General features: G+C 49.2%; 1 protein-coding gene across 2 annotated transcripts; it reads right to left on the bottom strand.

Moving 5' to 3' along the window:
• Positions 1–27: 27 nt before the first annotated feature.
• On the bottom strand, positions 28–10,878 carry LOC136319136 (interferon-induced transmembrane protein 3-like). Of its 2 annotated transcripts, none has more exons than XM_066252520.1 (3): positions 10,795–10,878; positions 1,050–1,263; positions 28–465 (listed from the first exon to the last, which is right to left on the bottom strand). In XM_066252520.1, the coding sequence occupies exons 2-3, from the start codon at positions 1,233–1,235 to the stop codon at positions 304–306; spliced, it is 348 nt and encodes a 115-aa protein (XP_066108617.1). In that variant the 5' UTR covers positions 1,236–1,263; positions 10,795–10,878; the 3' UTR covers positions 28–303. The 2 variants fall into 2 exon arrangements, with proteins under 2 accessions (XP_066108617.1, XP_066108616.1); XM_066252519.1 differs by lacking the exon at positions 10,795–10,878 and adding an exon at positions 7,901–7,948.
• Positions 10,879–17,848: the final 6,970 nt, after the last annotated feature.

The following is a 17,848-nucleotide window of genomic DNA, read 5'->3' as shown; positions in this document are numbered from 1 at the left end:
TTGATTTAAATTTACTTGTTCTTTATTTTTAATGTTATATTTGTTCCCGTTTTGTTTTTTTACTTTAAAATAAGATATGTGCAGTGTGCATAGGGATTTGTTCATAGTTTTTTTTTATAGTCCAGCCCTCCAATGGTCTGAGGGACGGTGAACTGGCCCCCTGTGTAAAAAGTTTGGGGACCCCTGCTTTACAGAGTGCTGTGAGAAGAGGTGGGGCGTGGGGGCAGGACCAGCAGTGGGAGGGGGGACTTGGTCCACCTGCCACAGGCAGCCACGAGTCGCCTCTGCTACGCTGGATGTCTTTCAAAACTTAATGTGCATTGAGAAGCTTGTAGTCACCAGATAAATAATTAATGCAATAATCCCAGTGAGGCCCAGGACCAGGGCAATGATGTTCAGGAGCTTGGCGGTGGACGCGTAGCTCTGCGCCCCCATCACGTCGCCCACCATCTTCCGGTCCCTAGACTGGGGGAGAAGAGATGGGGAGGGGGTCTTGGAGGGGGTCCTGGGGAGATCCAGGTGCTATGACTGAGCTCCTGCCCTGCCCAGTCCCTGCCCAGACCACCTCCACCTGCCCTTCAGCCAGATCAGGGGCCCTCCCCTCCCCGACCCTGGGCCAGAGCAGGACAGCGCCAGGTGGGCCCCTCCCTCACAGACTCTCAGCCTCTCCAGGGGCCCCAGGGCTCCTCCTCCCCCTGCCCTGGCCCCTCTGCTGGCCTCTCACCCCACGTGGGGCAGCATCTTTGAGGACCTTTTCCTTTTTCTGGACCAGACTTGAGGTCTGAGATGGATGTGTGAAGGACATAATTTCTCTAATTAGGCTGGAAAGGAGGGCTCCTGGGGTGGTGGAGACATAGGTGACCCTCCCCTCTGCACGCACGGGCATACAGCCCTCCCCCCGCGGACTCTCACTGGGAATGGACCCCCGCCTGACACACAGGCACTGATACCCAGGAGAGTGCTCTCACTGGGAGTCCCCAGTCCCAAGGGCCATCCGGGCAGGAGACCTCTGCGGGCTCACACAGTCTGACGAAGCCCCACGCACCCACCTTCACTGAGTAGGCGAACGCCATGAAGCCCAGGCAGAAGAGGTTGAGGTAGAGCGCGTTGAGCAGGGACCAGACGACGTAGTCGGGCACGACGGTCTCAGGCTGGATGTGGACCACGGTGGACATCACAGGTCTAGAGTCTAGGGGCGTCCCCTGGGTGGCTACCTCGTGTTCCTCCTTGATCATCTCTGTCTCTGGGGAGTAGATATTGCTTCTAGTGAAGAAGGAGAACGCTTCTTTAAGCAGAGACCTGAGCACCGTGGGTCCACAAACAAGGCTCCTCCCTCTCTTGGGTAATTTAAATTTCTCAAAAGTGTGTATTTCCTGGTGTTTCTTTTCTTTGCGATGGGGGAGGGGAGAGAGAGAGAGAGAGAGAGAGAGAGAAAGAGAGAACAAGGCAGACAGGAAGGGAGAGAGATGAGAAGCATCAACTCATAGTTGTGGCACCTTAGTTGTTCATTGATTGCTTTCTCATATGTGCCTTGGCGGGGGTGGGGTGGGGAGCTACAGCAGAGCGAGTGACCCCTTGCTCAAGCCAGCAACCTTGGGCTTCAAGCCAGTGACCTTTGGGCTCAAGCCAGTGACCATGGGATCACGTATGATCCCACACTCAAGCTGATGACCTCGGCGTTTTGAACCTGGGTCCTCAGCAACCCCGGCCTGGTCAGGCTTCCTGGTGATTTGTAGTTGGTGATTTGGATGGATCCTAGGGGTCTGGGCAAACTACTCAGTACCACCTTACACTAGAACAGTGTGGGAGGTAAGCCTTTGGTCTAAGAAGAGAGGGCTGCCCCGTTCAGGCACTCAAGTCAGAACTCGTGTTAGCTGCCCCCACGTCCCCATCGAAGGCTGTGGTGGGCCCTGGAGTCACCCCACCCTTTCCTCACTCCAGGCCCAAGCCCGTGCCTGCGTCACTGTCCCCATGCAGGGCCACCACCGATTGTCACACAAGGCTCCCCACCAGCCCCAGAAAGAGCTTTATACTGATTCCAGTGTTTTATTTTTTCGTTCAGTATTCCTCTGATTTCATCAAGCTTTGAATAGTTGCCAGAGTCTAAACATGTTAATTTTGGTTATTTTTGACAGGTTTGTGGGTTGTTGTTTTTTTTGCTGCCCAGTGGTGGGATGGGCTGCTACAGGCCCCTCACCAAGAGTTCTCATCATGGCAAGTGTGAGGGCTGCATCGTCCCTCCAGTTTTCAACACGGAGCAGCTAACATACGTGCATATCACGGGAGATAAACACCAACGAGGAAGTGGAAGAAACATAAGACGAGGTTCAAGAATGACGAAATGACAGAAAGAATGACAGATGACATACAATTAAGTGTGTTTACCTACAGCTAATTTTACAGACATTGGGAGGGCATGGGGGGGGGGGTGTGGTCCGGTAGCAGAAACCCGCACATCCTAAGCAGCTTCTTGTCTCCCACTCCTCGCAGAGACCCGGGAACTCGCTGGAGACAGGTGTTCCCGACATCAGCCTGAGAGCCTCACCCCACCCAGGACCCAGAGCAGGAGGCCTGGAGACAGGTGTTCCCAACATCAGCCTGAGAGCCTCACCCCACCCAGGACCCAGAGCAGGAGACAGGTGTTCCCGACCTCAGCCTGAGAGCCTCACCCCACCCAGGACCCAGAGCAGGAGGCCTGGAGACAGGTGTTCCCGACATCAGCCTGAGAGCCTCACCCCACCCAGGACCCAGAGCAGGAGGCCTGGAGACAGGTGTTCCCGACATCAGCCTGAGAGCCTCACCCCACCCAGGACCCAGAGCAGGAGACAGGTGTTCCCGACCTCAGCCTGAGAGCCTCACCCCACCCAGGACCCAGAGCAGGAGACAGGTGTTCCCGACCTCAGCCTGAGAGCCTCACCCCACCCAGGACCCAGAGCAGGAGGCCTGGAGACAGGTGTTCCCGACCTCAGCCTGAGAGCCTCACCCCACCCAGGACCCAGAGCAGGAGGCCTGGAGACAGGTGTTCCCGACATCAGCCTGAGAGCCTCACCCCACCCAGGACCCAGAGCAGGAGGCCTGGAGACAGGTGTTCCCGACATCAGCCTGAGAGCCTCACCCCACCCAGGACCCAGAGCAGGAGGCCTGGAGACAGGTGTTCCCGACCTCAGCCTGAGAGCCTCACCCCACCCAGGACCCAGAGCAGGAGGCCTGGAGACAGGTGTTCCCGACATCAGCCTGAGAGCCTCACCCCACCCAGGACCCAGAGCAGGAGGCCTGGAGACAGGTGTTCCCGACATCAGCCTGAGAGCCTCACCCCACCCAGGACCCAGAGCAGGAGGCCTGGAGACAGGTGTTCCTGACATCAGCCTGAGAGCCTCACCCCACCCAGGACCCAGAGCAGGAGGCCTGGAGACAGGTGTTCCCGACCTCAGCCTGAGAGCCTCACCCCACCCAGGACCCAGAGCAGGAGACAGGTGTTCCCGACCTCAGCCTGAGAGCCTCACCCCACCCAGGACCCAGAGCAGGAGACAGGTGTTCCCGACCTCAGCCTGAGAGCCTCACCCCACCCAGGACCCAGAGCAGGAGACAGGTGTTCCCGACATCAGCCTGAGAGCCTCACCCCACCCAGGACCCAGAGCAGGAGACAGGTGTTCCCGACATCAGCCTGAGAGCCTCACCCCACCCAGGACCCAGAGCAGGAGGCCTGGAGACAGGTGTTCCCGACATCAGCCTGAGAGCCTCACCCCACCCAGGACCCAGAGCAGGAGGCCTGGAGACAGGTGTTCCTGACATCAGCCTGAGAGCCTCACCCCACCCAGGACCCAGAGCAGGAGGCCTGGAGACAGGTGTTCCCGACCTCAGCCTGAGAGCCTCACCCCACCCAGGACCCAGAGCAGGCATCGGCTCTCGGCCCTGGGAGCTCGGGGAGAAACACACAAGTTCATGCTGCAGCCCCACGGTCCACGGATCAACGCCCCACGGTGTCACGTCAGCTGGGCCAGAGTCACAGAAGAGACGCACCAGGAGCCAGCTTCAGAGGACAGCACAACTGGAAGGGGGACAGCCCCTTTTAGTGATCTGAGCGCCCCCCCACCTGAGAAAATGTCTGCAAAATGCCCTGTGCTCTGGAGACAGAAATGTTAGGAGGCAGGAGAAGGTGGACATTCTTCGTCTTCCAGTCACTGTTCAGTCCCTGGTGGACCCTGTCTTAGTGGGATCCTTCTTTGAATGAGGTCCAGATGTCATGGGGACGGGAGAATGGCTGAAGCCCCTCCAGCCCTTCAAGGTTGGATGAATTCAAATGTTGACCCTCATTTCGGTCACCTCTGACCAGAGCTGTTGTATCAGCCAGCAAAACCTCACAAACCCTTCTTCTTGGGCTAATCTCAGCCCTACTGATGTGGCCAATGTCACCCTCCTGAGCCCATTAGGGCTGTCCCCTTGTCCTCAGTCCTGGGCATGCAGAGGCTGGGCTCTCCAGGCATAAGGAAGAAACAAGAAGAGTCCTAGGAGGTTGCTGTGGCATCCGGATCACTCCCATGCTTGTCACTCGGGCCTTGTCCAGCCCCTGTTGGTCCTGTTGATGCACCAGCCACTTCTGTCCCTGCTTCTGTTGGGGGTCTGAGTGTGGCCCGGTTGTGGCTGTGCGCTAAGGTGCTCTCTCTTAACCCGGCCACTCCTTAGAAGTTGTCACATGGGCCTCAGCTGGTCTCCTACCTGGAACATCACAGACCTTCTCTGTTCAGGGTGAAAACTAAAACACCAATCAAAAAAAGTACACACACTCCTATGTTCACTGCAGCATTACTCACAAGAGCTGAGACATGGCCCACACACAGGAAAAAAGTGTAGCCAACAGAAATTGTCTCCGAGGAGGTTCAGATGTTGTAATGACTAGAAAAAGACTATGCATTGCCTGACCAGGCGGTGGCGCAGTGGATAGAGCGTCGGACTGGGATGCCGAGGACCCAGGTTCGAGACCCTGAGGTCACCAACCTGAGCACGGGCTCATCTGGTTTAAGTGAAAGCCCACCAGCTTGAATCCAAGGTCGCTGGCCCCAGAAGGGGTTACTCGGTCTGCTGAAGGCCCACGGTCAAGGCACATATGAGAAAGCAATCAATGAACAACTAAGGTGTTACAACGCACAAGGAAAAACTAACGATTGATGTTTCTCATCTCTCTCCGTTCCTGTCTGTCTGTCCCTGTCTATCCCTCTCTCTGACTCACTCTCTGTCTCTGTAAAATAAAAAAAAATTTTAAAAATTAAAAAAAAGACTATGCATCACTTATCTGACATACGGTCAGAGAAATAAAGGAAATCATGCTAAAGAAACTAAGGAAAAGTATTAGAAGGATGTCGCACCAAACAGAGAATGTCAATAAAAAGATAGAAGTCATCAAAAAAGGACAAAATAGAAATTCTGCAGTGAAGGAGTACAAGAACATGAAAATGTCATAGAGGGGGCTGAGCAGCATATCTGAGGAGAAGAGAAAGAACCGGTGAACCTCAGGAAACATCCATTGAGATCACCCATCAGTGGAACGAATGGGTAAAAGAAACTGTGGCAAACACAAGCAAAGGAATATGACTCAGCCATCAAGAAGAACGAAATGTTGCCATTTGCAACATCATGGGTGAACCCTGAGGGCATTAGTTAAGTGAGATACTAAGTCAGACACAGGATCGCAAACACCTCATGGTCTCTCTCGTATGTGGAATGAACCAATCAAACGAACAAAGAGCCCCATATACAGAAAGCAGATTGGTGGTTGCCGGAGGGAGGGGTGGGGTGAGATAGGTGGGTGGAGGAGGACCAAAGGTAAAATCTTTCAGCTACAAGGCCCTGGCCGGTTGGCTCAATGGTAGAGCATCGGCCTGGCGTGCGGAAGTCCCAGGTTCGATTCCCAGCCCGGGCACACAGGAGAAGCGCCCATCTGCTTCTCTACCCCTCCCCCTCTTAGAAGTTGTCTCTAAGTTGTCCTTCCTCTGTCTCTCTCTTCCCCTCCCGCAGCCAAGGCTCCATTGGAGCAAAGTTGGCCAGGGCGCTAAGGATGGCTCCGTGGCCTCTGCCTCAGGCGCTAAAATGGCTCTGGTCGCAGCAGAGCAACACCACAGATAGGCAGAGCATCGCCCCCTGGTGGGCATGCTGGTTGGATGCCGGTCGGGCTCATGCGGGAGTCTGTCTGACTGCCTCCCTGTTTCCAGCTTCAGAAAAATATAAAAAATACAAAAAAAAAAAAACAACTTTCAGCTACAAATTAAATACGTCACAGGGACATGGAGCACAGCCTGGTAACTGCAGTTGACAATGCTGTATTGCACAGGTGAAGTTTCTGTGACAGGAGATCTTAAAAGTCCTCATCACAAGAGAGCAGAGAAGCCATGTTTGGAACGATGTGTGGGGTTAGGATGTTAACTGGGTTTGTGGTGCTGATGGTTTTGCGATGCATGTGAACAGAAAATCCAGACGCTGTACACCTGAGGCTGACATGATGTCATACGGCCATATGGCTATTTTTGTCATATGCGATTATTTTGTCATTTGAAGAGAAATACCCCACATGTGGTTTTTCTACTGGTTAGAATTCGTTGTTCTGTGCAACAGTCAGTGCTGGCAGATGGGAAAAGGGGGAAAGAATTTACTCCAACCAATCCATGCGTCAAAATCTAAAATGTCACATGATGAGCGCTGGCTGAATAGCATAGTTGGTTAGAGCATCGTCCCGAAGAACAGAGGTTGGCGGTTCAATCCCCAGTCAGGGCACATACAGGAACAGATTGATGTTCCTGTCTCTCTTTCTCTCTCTCACTCTCTTTCTAAAGTCAATACAGTAAACATTAAAACAAAATGTCACATGATAAAACTCTTGTCTTCGCTGGACCCCCAGGATGGTACCTTTGACTGAATCTCCACCTCACTTTTTTTTTTTTTTTTTTTACTAGTCCTGTTACCACCAGGACTAAGAGAGTTTCAAGGTTCCCACCAGGACTAAGAGAGTTTCTAGGTTCCCATCTGCAGTTTTTCTAGTAACTGTTGAGACACCTGCTTATCCTGTTTGGTCTGGGCTCAGGACTGCTGACTCCCTCAGTCAGTGGGGAGACAAACCGCCCTTGGTCCCTCCCCCTTTTCCTGTCCTGATAACAGTCTATCCTGCCCAACAAAATGGTAAGATATTAAACTCATTCAAATTAAATTATTGATTGCTAAAGCTGATTTAAAATTTCAAGAAATCTTTATGCGTTTTATATGATACAAACTTTGAGAAAAGGCTAGAAAACCTTAAATCTTATCAAATAAAACATATACACCGTGAAACATCAACCAAAAAGGGGGCTTTTGCATTTATATTCATACTGGACAGTGTAGACTTTAAGGGGGAAAAAAAAACCTTATTAGTGGGATATTTCACTGTGATGTAAAACCCACACAAAGGCTTATCATATTCAAAGTGCAAAGATATTGCCTGACCAGGCGGTGGCGCAGTGAATAGGGTGTCAAACTGGGACGCGGAGGACCCAGGTTCGAAGCCCCGAGCTCACCAGCTTGAGTCCAAGGTCGCTGGCTCGAGCAAGGGGTCACTCGGTCTGCTGTAGTCCCCTGGTCAAGGCACATATGAGAAAGCAATCAATGAACAGCTAAGGTGCCACAGTGAAGAACTGATGCTTCTCATCTCTCTCCCTTCCTGTTTCTCCGTCCCTATCTGTCCCTCTGTCTATCTCTGTCTCTATCCCCTTCCCCCCAAAAGTACAAAAATATTGAAAATAGACAGATTAAAAACCAAGGCACCTTTTTTCAACAGAAAATCAAAAGATGAGAATTGCATCAATGCTCACATTTGAAACCACACCAGCAAGAAATGAGGCAAAGTACTGACAATGTTGAAAAAGCAAAAACCCACCTGTCTGAGGTCCTGTGTCTAGGTAGGAGCTCGCTCCTCAAAAGTGAAGGAAGAGGCCCTGGCCGGTTGGCTCAGTGGTAGAGCGTCGGCCTGGTGTGCAGAAGTCCCGGGATCGATTCCCGGCCAGGGCACACAGGAGAAGTGCCCATCTGCTTCTCCGCCCCTCCCCCTCTCCTTCCTCTCTGTCTCTCTCTTCCCCTCCCGCAGCCGCAGCCGAGGCTCCATTGGAGCAAAGATGGCCCGGGCGCTGGGGATGGCTCCTTGGTCTCTGCCTCAGGCGCTAGAGTGGCTCTGGTCGCGGCAGAGCAACGCCCCTGGTGGGCAGAGCGTCGCCCCCTGGTGGGCGTGCCAGGTGGATCCCAGTCGGGCGCATGCGGGAGTCTGTCTGACTGTCTCTCCCCATTTCCAGCTTCAGAGAAAAAAAAAAAAAAAAAAAGTGAAGGAGGAAAGGGTTGCCTCAAACACACAAGACCAGGGAATCGGTCAGCAGACTTACCCTGTAAGAAACGTTATTTACTTATTTTTTTACTCAGTGAGAGGAGGGGAGGCAGAAAGACAGACTCGTGCAGATGCCCTGACCTGACCGGGATCCACCCGGCAAGGCCACTAGGAGGCGATGCTGTGTTGCTCAGCAACCGAGTTCTTAGTCTCTGAGGTGAAGCCCATGGAGCCATCTTCAGCATCCAGGGCCAATTCCCTCTGTTGGTCAAATAAGTTTGTAAATATGATATATATATGTCTGCTCGCTTAGAGTTTGCATTGGGTGTGGGGGAGAGGCTGTAAGCAGGCAGGATCGTTATAGCCTAAGGCTTAGTTTTAAGACTAAACCTTTCCCATCCTAAGTGACTTTGTATCAGAGACTTCCTTGTTTGTATATTGGACTAAAGGTTTTGATTTCTACACTATAAAATGGGGCAGAGGAGCCCATGCTGGGGGAGAGCAGAGAAAGGCCACGTGGAGGAGGGGAGAAGCAGCCAAGATGGTGGAGTGCTGAAGGAGAAGCCAGTTTGTGCAGAGTTTGTGCAGAGAGAAGGAGATGGGGAACAGAGGTGAATAAGGCTGGTGAGGTAGAAACCTTTGATTCTAGGAAACTCGGGTAAGTCAGTGGCTTTGGGAGCCCTGAGTAGAAAGAGAAGTGTTTTTCCACTGTGTGTATTTCTTGCCCACCAGGTGCAAGCTAGGATTAAAGATGATGGCCCACCAGCTCTTGGCTCCATTGTTTCATTACCGTCTGTCTGAATCAAATTCAAACCTGCATGGGCCAGGCAGCTGTGATGGTGGCCGTGGCTACTGGCTTTATACCCTCCAATCTAGCCGTGTCTGCAGGAAGGGAAATGAGAGAGAGAGAAGCAGGGGGGGGGAGAAGCAGATGGGTGCTTCTCTTGTGTGCCTAACCGGGAATTGAACCTGGGACTTCCACCAGCCAAGCTGATGCTCTACCACTGATTAGATTTTTAAAAGATTTTTACTTATTTATTCATTTTAGAGAGAGGAGAGAGAGAGACAGAAAGAGAGAGAGAGAGAGAGAGAGAGAAGGGAGGAGGAACAGGAAGCATCAACCCCCATAGGTGCCCTGACCAGCCAAGCCCAGGGTTTCGAACCGGCGACTTCAGCATTACTAGGTCGATGCTTTATCCACTGCGCCCCCACAGGTCAGGCAAGAATTGTTAAAAAGTTTTCACTCAGAAATAAAACTGCAATTTTTAAAAATCTCCATTAAGAAAGGAAGTGCACGAGAGAAGGAATAAATAAAGGTAAAATAAAATATTCTGTTTCTTTAAATTGAATGAGAGGGAAGAACAAGGTCAGGGCAGGTGGCAACAGCGATGCTGTTGTTGGTCAGTGTCCAACGGGGCTCGGGGAAGAGAGCGTCAGAGACGCTTTAAGGGACGGGAGGGAACACCTGGGAGCAGCCGCTGTAAGTCCCTTGCACAACCTGTGAGGTTGTGGTATTGGTTGAAGGTGGGGCACTTAGTTAAAAATATAGAGCGGGTGATTATAGCAAAAATGATAAAGTAACATCCCCTCACCCCCCGCCAAGTCCTCTTTGCCACAAAAGGTATATAACACTGGAAAAACTTGTAAGAATAAATCTTTTCAGAACGCTATGAATTATAAAAATTCTTGTACTACTTTGCTGATGGTTTAATCAAGAAAAACACTTGAGTCTTTGTCGAGAGCAGGAGCTTTGTGGCATTTGAACTGCTCCTGTTCCCATCCTCGGCCACTCCCACCAGCCTTTGGTAACTTGGAAACCAAGCCCACAGCCCTGGAGAAGCTCTGCCCGCAGAACTGCCTCTGTTAAAACCCCTGTGATGACACCCTGCAGACCCTGCCCACCATGACCTTCTCCTGCCCAACTCAGAGCTTTTCCCAAGGACATCTGTCCAAATTGACAAGAGCGATTGTCATTACTGGCTGCAGTGGCTTGAGGGGGTAGAAAGCCCGTGGAGGAAACAATAAGCTGCCTTGCAGGGTAGCTCGGCTGGTTAGAGCACTGCCCACTGTTCCAAGGTGGTGGGTTCAATCCCCAGTGAGGGCACAGACAAGAACCAGCCAATGATGCATAAATAAGTGGGACAACAAATCACTGTGTCCCTCACTCTCTCTTCGTTCTCTCTCTTTCAAATCAATAAATTTAAAAAATAATAATGTTTTTAAGGAAGTAAATGATAAGCTAATGAGAAAACTTAAGAGAACAAGCTGGGGGCAAGATGTCGGGGGGAGGGGGCTTTGAAAAGCTACAACAACAATTTTTAAATGAGCAAAGGAATGGGGATCACGTTTCTTCCAAGAAAAAGACATACAAGTGGCCAACGAGCATGTGGAAAGTTATCAAGCATTATGCTCGTGAAGAAATGCAAATTAAACCACAAGGAGATAACATCACATACCCATCCGGATGCGGTTACCAAAATACCAGGAATGAACAAGTCTGGGTGAGGATGAAGAGAAATAGGAACCCTCCGGCAGTGCTGGTGGGAGGTGTAATGGAGCAGCTGCCCTCAGACTCTAAACGGAGTTACCGTGTGACTCAGCAATTCTATCCCAGGTGTCTATATAGAGACGCCAACACCTAGGTCCGCACAGAAGCCATACACCCTGGTCATGGCAGCATTCTGCTAATGGCCCGTGTAAGTAGAAACTACCCAACTGCCTAGCAGTGGAGGAAAGAGTACACAAATAGTTACCTACACACACAGTGGCAGGGGCCAAGTCCTGACAACCTGGATGAACCTCAAAAATGTTTTGCTAAGAGGAAGCAGACAGACTCAAAAAGCTGCAGATTATATATGAGTCCTTTTCATATGCTTATGTCTGAATCAGGCAATTCTGTGGAGACAGAGAGCAGACTAGTGGCTATCAGGAAGGAGATGAGAGGAGAAGGAAGTGGAGTGGTTACCTAAGGGACACGGCGTCTTACGGAGATGAAGAAAGTTTGAAGGGTGTGGTTGCAACACATTGTGAATACAGTAAGTGCCACTGATTTGTACACTTTTAAATGGCTAATTCAGTGGTGGGATTCAAATAATTTAATAACCAGTTACCTGCCCTAATGGCCATTTTAAGTATAAAAAAAAAAAAGATATACCAAAAGGTAGTTTATTATCTCATGCATTTAATACTTAAACAAGGACAATAAAAGAGGTATACAAAACTAGATTATGTTATGAGTTTTAAAATGCTAATAAAAATATTAAATAGTACCTGACAAAAAAAAAAACAAGCTGTTATTTAAGATATTTCCACATTGCTTCTTGTTTGGCATCCTCACTTGCAATTTTTTTTCACCTATGGATGCAATAAACATCACTATGGGCACTAAGAATACACTGTTGCGCAGGTGAACTTTGAAAAGGAGTAAGGGCCTGACCTCTGGTGGCGCAGTGGATAAAGCATCGACCTGGAAATGCTGAGGTCGCTGGTTTGAATCCCTGGGCTTGCCTGGTCAAGGCACATATGGGAGTTGATGCTTCCAGCTCCTCCCCCCTTCTCTCCCTCTGTCTCTCTCTCTCTCCTCTCTAAAAAAAAATAAAAAAATAAAAAATAAATAAAAAGGAGTAAGGGCCTGACCAGATGGTGGCGCAGTGGATAGAGCATCGGACTGGGATGCGGAAGACCCAGGTTCGAGACTCCGAGGTCCCCAGCTTGAGCGCAGGCTCATCTATCTTGAGCAAAAGCCCACCAGCTTGAACCCAAGGTCACTGGCCCCAGCAAGGGGTTACTTGGTCTGCTGAAGGCCCGCGGTCAAGGCACATAGGAGAAAGCAGTCAATGAACAGCTAAGGTGTTGCAACGCGCAACGAAAAACTAATGATTGATGCTTCTCATCTCTCTTCATTCCTGTCTGTCTGTCCCTCTCTCTCACTGTCTCTGTTAAAAATAAAAAAAATTAAAAAATAAATTGTTAATTGTTAAAAAAAAATAAATTGTTAAAAAGGAGTAAGGAATGTAAATTTGTGATTTCCACATTGGGCAGCTGCCCAGGCATCCACCTTAGAGAGAACCCTGATTACAAACACTATTTTAACAACCGATTCACCAAACTCAACAAAAATTAGGTATCGGTTCTGCTGAACCAGTGCAAACTGGCTGAATCCCACCACTAGGTTAATTATAAGTTATGTGAATTTCTTCTGATGCCAAACACAGGTGTAGGGACGTTCCCGCCCTCAGAAAAAAACCTGCCAGGGTCCTGTGTTCTCCACTCTGTGCAGCAGGAAGAGAAGGTCACGGCAGCCTTCTCATCTGCCTGTTGCAGATGTGCCCCGGCACGTTATGGAACCCCTTGGCAAAGCTGGAGGGCTTACCGGTTTCAGGAGTTTAAGTAATCTCTGTCCAAACATTCACTCACCACAAATTTCATCAGAGACACCTGTGACCACACAAGACACGGCGAACAGATGTAATAGAATTACTCAAGAGGACAACAGAAACGGTAGCAATGAAACAACAGAAAGGGGAAGGGGTGAATCTCATTCTTTTGTGTTTGGGGTTTTTTAAAATTTTTATTTGTTGATTTTACAGAGAGAGGTAGGGGAGTGAGAAGTGTCAACTCATAGCTGCTTCACTTTAGTTGTTCATTGCTTGCTTGTTGTATGTGCCTTGACCAGGCAAGCCCAGGGTTTCAAACCGGGAACCTCAGTGTCCCAGGTCAATGCTCTATCCACTGCACCACCACAGGCCAGGCTAAATCTAGTTCTCAAGTTGCCACATTTATAATTTTTAAAAGCCCAGTTTTCAACCAAAAAGAATTATAAGACATGCAAATAAACAAGAAGCTATAGCCCATACACAGGAAATGCATGCAGTCAACAGAAATGGTCTCTGAGGAAGGAGTCTATAGACACTGTAATTACTAGAAAATGACTCTAAATATTTGATCTGAAATATATTCAAAGAAAGAAAAAAACCAATCTAAAACAAACTAAAGAAAGATAGGAAAAGAATGTCTCCCCAAACAGAAAATGTCAATAAAAAGATAGAAATCAACAAAAAAAGAATGAATAGAAATTTTGTAGTGGAAAAGTGCCCCCAAAGTAAAAAACTTCATAGAGGAGCTCAGAAAACTCATTTAAGACAAAAGAGAAAGAACCCGTGAACTTAAAGAAAGGGTCAGTTGAGATTACCCAGTGTGAGAAGCAGAAAAGATAAAGATAAGGAAAAATTAATTTAGACTGGGGAGGTCTAGGGGCTGCACAAAGCATATTATCACATGAACGATGGTGTTCCAGGCAGAGGAGTGGTCGAGGGACATAAATACTATTGGAAGAAATAAGGGCTGAAACCTCCCAAATGTAGGGAAACCCATCATCTATCCATCCAAGAAGTTCAACTCCAAGAAGGACGATACAAAGACATCCAGCCGGGACAGATATTAACCCAGCTGCTGAAAGGAAAGTCAAGGGGAGAGTTCTGTGAAGCTTCATGAGGGAAGCGGCTTGTCACCACCTACCAGGACCCTGAATGCAATCAGGGAGATTCCTCTGCAGAACTCGGAGATCGCGAGAGGCAGGACGCGCAAAGTGCCAGAGAAAATGGCCGTCGGTCAAGAAGTCCGCATCCAGCTCAGCGGACCTCACAAAATGAAGGAGACTCAGACCTTCCCAGATAAGCAAAACCAGAAGGAGTTCTCGACTGCAGACAGACCTGGTCTACAAAAACACCATCTTCTCTAGGCTGAAATGAAAGAGCAGTCGACAGTGACTTATACGGACAGAAAGACATACTAGCACCAGTCAAGGCAACTATTTTGGGAGAGAGAAAAAAAATGGTATACCTGTTATTTTGTTTCGAACTTTTTTCATCTGTCTGATTTAAAAGTCACATGCTTTGAGAAGAGTTACAAATCTGGTGTGTATACCAGATCTCTTTAAACACAAGGAATAAAGGTGCCATGTGTGTGACCATCAAGACACAATATTTAGAAGGGTGAGTGAAGCTTCTTCACAGGAGTGAGAGGCTTGCATATCACTGAAACGAAGTTGAGATGAATCCCGACCGGTTTCATTATAGGTACAAATGTTAATGAAAAGCCCCAGGGCAACCACTAAGAAAGTAACTTGCAAAAAATACAGTAAGAAAGTAAAAGGGGCCCTGGCCGGTTGGCTCAGTGGTAAGAGCGTCGGCCTGGCGTGCAGGAGTCCCAGGTTCGATTCCCGGCCAGGGCACACAGGAGAAGCGCCCATCTGCTTCTCCACCCCTCCCCCTCTCCTTCCTCTCTGTCTCTCTCTTCCCCTCCCGCAGCCAAGGCTCCATTGGAGCAAAGTTGGCCCCGGGCGCTGGGGATGGCTCTGTGGCCTCTGCCTCAGGCGCTAGACTGGCTCTGGTTGCAACAGAGCGATGCCCCAGATGGGCAGAGCGTCGCCCCCTGGTGGGCGTGCCGGGTGGATCCCTGTCGGGCGCATGCGGGAGTCTGTCTGACTGCCTCCCCGCTTCCAACTGCAGAAAAATACAAAAAAAAAAAAAAAGTAAAAGGGGAGTTGAAATATTATACAAATGACCTATTTCATGCAAAAAAGGCAGCTGCTAAGGAATGGAGAACATAAAAAATAAGAAGCAATCCACAGAAAAGAATGGCAAACCAAAGACATACCCTTCCCTTATCAACAACTACATTAAATGTAAATGGATAAAACAAAAGACAGATGGGTGGGATGGATTGTGTGTGTGGGGGGGAACTTGACCCAAATATTTTCAGTCTACAAGTGACAACCTTCTGATCTGATCACACCAAGAGGCAGAGGGTAAAGGGACGGGAAGACGTGTGCCCTGAAAACGGTGCCTAGAAGACACACGTCCTGGCGATACTAACATCAGGTGACAATATCTAACTTTTCACCTTATGAAACTAAAACGAAAGCTTATAGCAAAAAAAAGAAAATTATAAAGGCGAGAGCAAATATTCAAAAATCAAGCCTGACGGGTGGTGGCGCAGTGGATCAAGCATGGACCTGGAACACTGAGGTCGCCGGTTCAATACTCTGGGCTTGCCTGGTCAAGGCACATATGGGAGTTGATGCTTCCTGCTCCTCCCCCTCTTCTCTCTCTCTCTCTCTCATCTCTAAAGTGAATAAATAAAAATAAAACAAAAATCAAGACTCTCAGGGGAACAGCCGTGCTGGAAGGAAACTTGACCTGAGGTGGTGAACACACCCTGCACCATACAGATGACGCCTTACAGAACTGTGCACCTGGAACCTGTATCATTTTATTAACCCATGTCACTCCGACAAGTGTTGCAGATTTTTTTTTAAATTGTCCATAAACAAACCAAGGCAGAAAAGCAACCAAACCAAAAGCTGTCTCTTTGAAAAGATCAAACATAAAGAGAAAAGGACTCAAATTTCTAAAATTAGCAATGAAAGTGGGGACATTACAACCAATATTCAGGAATAAAAGGATGATAAGAGAACACTGGGAACAGTTCGACACCAACAGGTTGGGGTAAAACACACCAGTTCCTGCAAGCACACAGGGGAGGTGACAGGTAACACAGCTCGGCTACAGAAAGACCAACGAGCCACTGCAAAAGGGGGAAAGGGTTCAAACCGACATCTCTCTGGGACAAAAGGCACAAGTGCCCGCAACGCAGGGGATGTCGGACATATACGTCACTGCCTCAACACACATAAAGCTCATGAGGACGAGAGGCCACCTTTCTTCAGGGTGAGTGTGCCGGCTGGTCTTTGACTTTGACAGTTTGACTCTGAGGTTTTCTGCATGCTATCTCTTATCCTTCCTGCCAGGTGTGGAGCTTCTGGGACATGTGGATGAATGCAGAATTTCATCACATCTGAGAAGTTTGCAGACATTCTCTCTTCAAATATCCATCCTATGCCCTCTCTTGTCTCCTCCAGGGCACCCTGTCCCCGTGTTGTAGCCACCAGGGCGTCCCACACATCCCTGAGGGTCGAGTCGCGCTTCTTTACTGTTTTGCCTTCTTTTTTTTTCTTTTTTTTTTTTTTAACAGAGAGTCAGAGAGAGGGATAGACAGGGACAGACAGACAGGAATGGAGAAAGATGAGACGCATCAATCATTAGTTTTTCATTGCAGCTCCTTAGTTGTTCATTGATTGCTTTCTCATATTTGCCTTGACCGCGGGCCTTCAGCAGACCGAGTAACCCCTTGCTCGAGCCAGCGACCTTGGGTCCAAGCTGGTGAGCTTTGCTCAAACCAGATGAGCCCGCGCTCAAGCTGGCGACCTCGGGGTCTTGAACCTGGGTCCTCCACATCCCAGTCCGACGCTCTATCCACTGCACCACCGCCTGGTCAGGCCTGTTTTGCCTTCTGTTCTGCCCGACTGTCTGCCTCCAAGTCCACTGCCCGGTCAACACTCTCTGGTCCCCACTGGTTAACTTTCCATTTCACACGTTATGCTTCTCAACTTCAGATTTATTTATTTGGTTCCTTTAAAACTTTTCACTCTCTTTTTCCTTATGGTCACTAATTAGCAAAAACAGTATTCTCATACTTTCCTTGAATTTGTCAGACATGGTTTCCTTCGGGTTTTGGAACATATTTTCAACGGGTGAGATAAACTCTTCATCAAGTGCACAGTGTCTGGACTTCTTCAATCGCTCTCTATCCCCTGCTTCCCTCCTCCAGTCAATACTCAGTGATTTTAGGTCAGAAACCGGACATCTCAAATAGCAATGTAGCAATGTGGCAGTCCAGGACTCCCCAACCAGGGCTGGCTGTTGATGCTTTTGCTGTGTGGCCATTGCTATTTGTTCGGTGACATTCCTGCACTGGTTTCGCATTCTCTGCTGTGCGTAGATACTGAGCCGCAGGTCAGATGCTTGGTGGCGAGCTCATGTACAGACAGAGACTAAATGGCCGGAACCGGTACATCTCCCAGTCTTTGCTGAAGGGTGTTCCGTGTGAGGTTGGCGAGGGTGGCTTCACTCCCTGCTCACACAGGGCTTCATGGTGAACCTGAGGCGAGAGACTGGTAAAGTGTATATATATCCCGTCAGAAATATTTTGTTAACATATTTATACGGCCTGACCTGTGGTGGCACAGTGGATAAAGCTAATTGACCTGGAATGCTAAATAAGGTCACTGGTTTGAAGCCCTGGACTTGCCCGGTCAAGGCACATACAGGAAGCAACTACTATAAGTTGATGCTTTCTGCTTCTCCTTTCTCTTTCTCCTTTCACTAAAATATAATAAATAAAAAAATTTTTTAAAATATATATTTAGGCCCTGGCCGGTTGGCTCAGTGGTAGAGCGTCGGCCTGGCGTGCGGAAGTCCTGGGTTCGATTACTGACCAGGGCACACAGGAGAAGCGCCCATCTGCTTCTCCACCCCTCCCCCTCTCCTTCCTCTCTGTCTCTCTCTTCCCCTCCCGCAGCCGAGGCTCCATTGGAGCAAAGATGGCCCAGGCGCTGGGGATGGCTCCTTGGCCTCTGCCCCAGGCGCTAGAGTGGCTCTGGTCGCGACA

This window comes from Saccopteryx bilineata, chromosome 1 (genome assembly GCF_036850765.1).
Source record: "Saccopteryx bilineata isolate mSacBil1 chromosome 1, mSacBil1_pri_phased_curated, whole genome shotgun sequence".
Lineage (NCBI taxonomy): Eukaryota > Metazoa > Chordata > Mammalia > Chiroptera > Emballonuridae > Saccopteryx > Saccopteryx bilineata.
Note: the sequence above shows the minus strand (reverse complement) of the source record. Positions and strands in the feature narration are given on the sequence as shown.

Excerpts from the sequence above, each read along its gene's own strand:
- LOC136319136 (XM_066252520.1), bottom strand. The coding sequence starts at position 1,235 with ATGATCAAGGAGGAACACGAGGTAGCCACCCAGGGGACGCCCCTAGAC. Across the intron at positions 466-1,049 it reads CGTTCGCCTACTCAGTGAAG|TCTAGGGACCGGAAGATGGT; the intron begins GTGGGTGCGTGG and ends CTTCTCCCCCAG.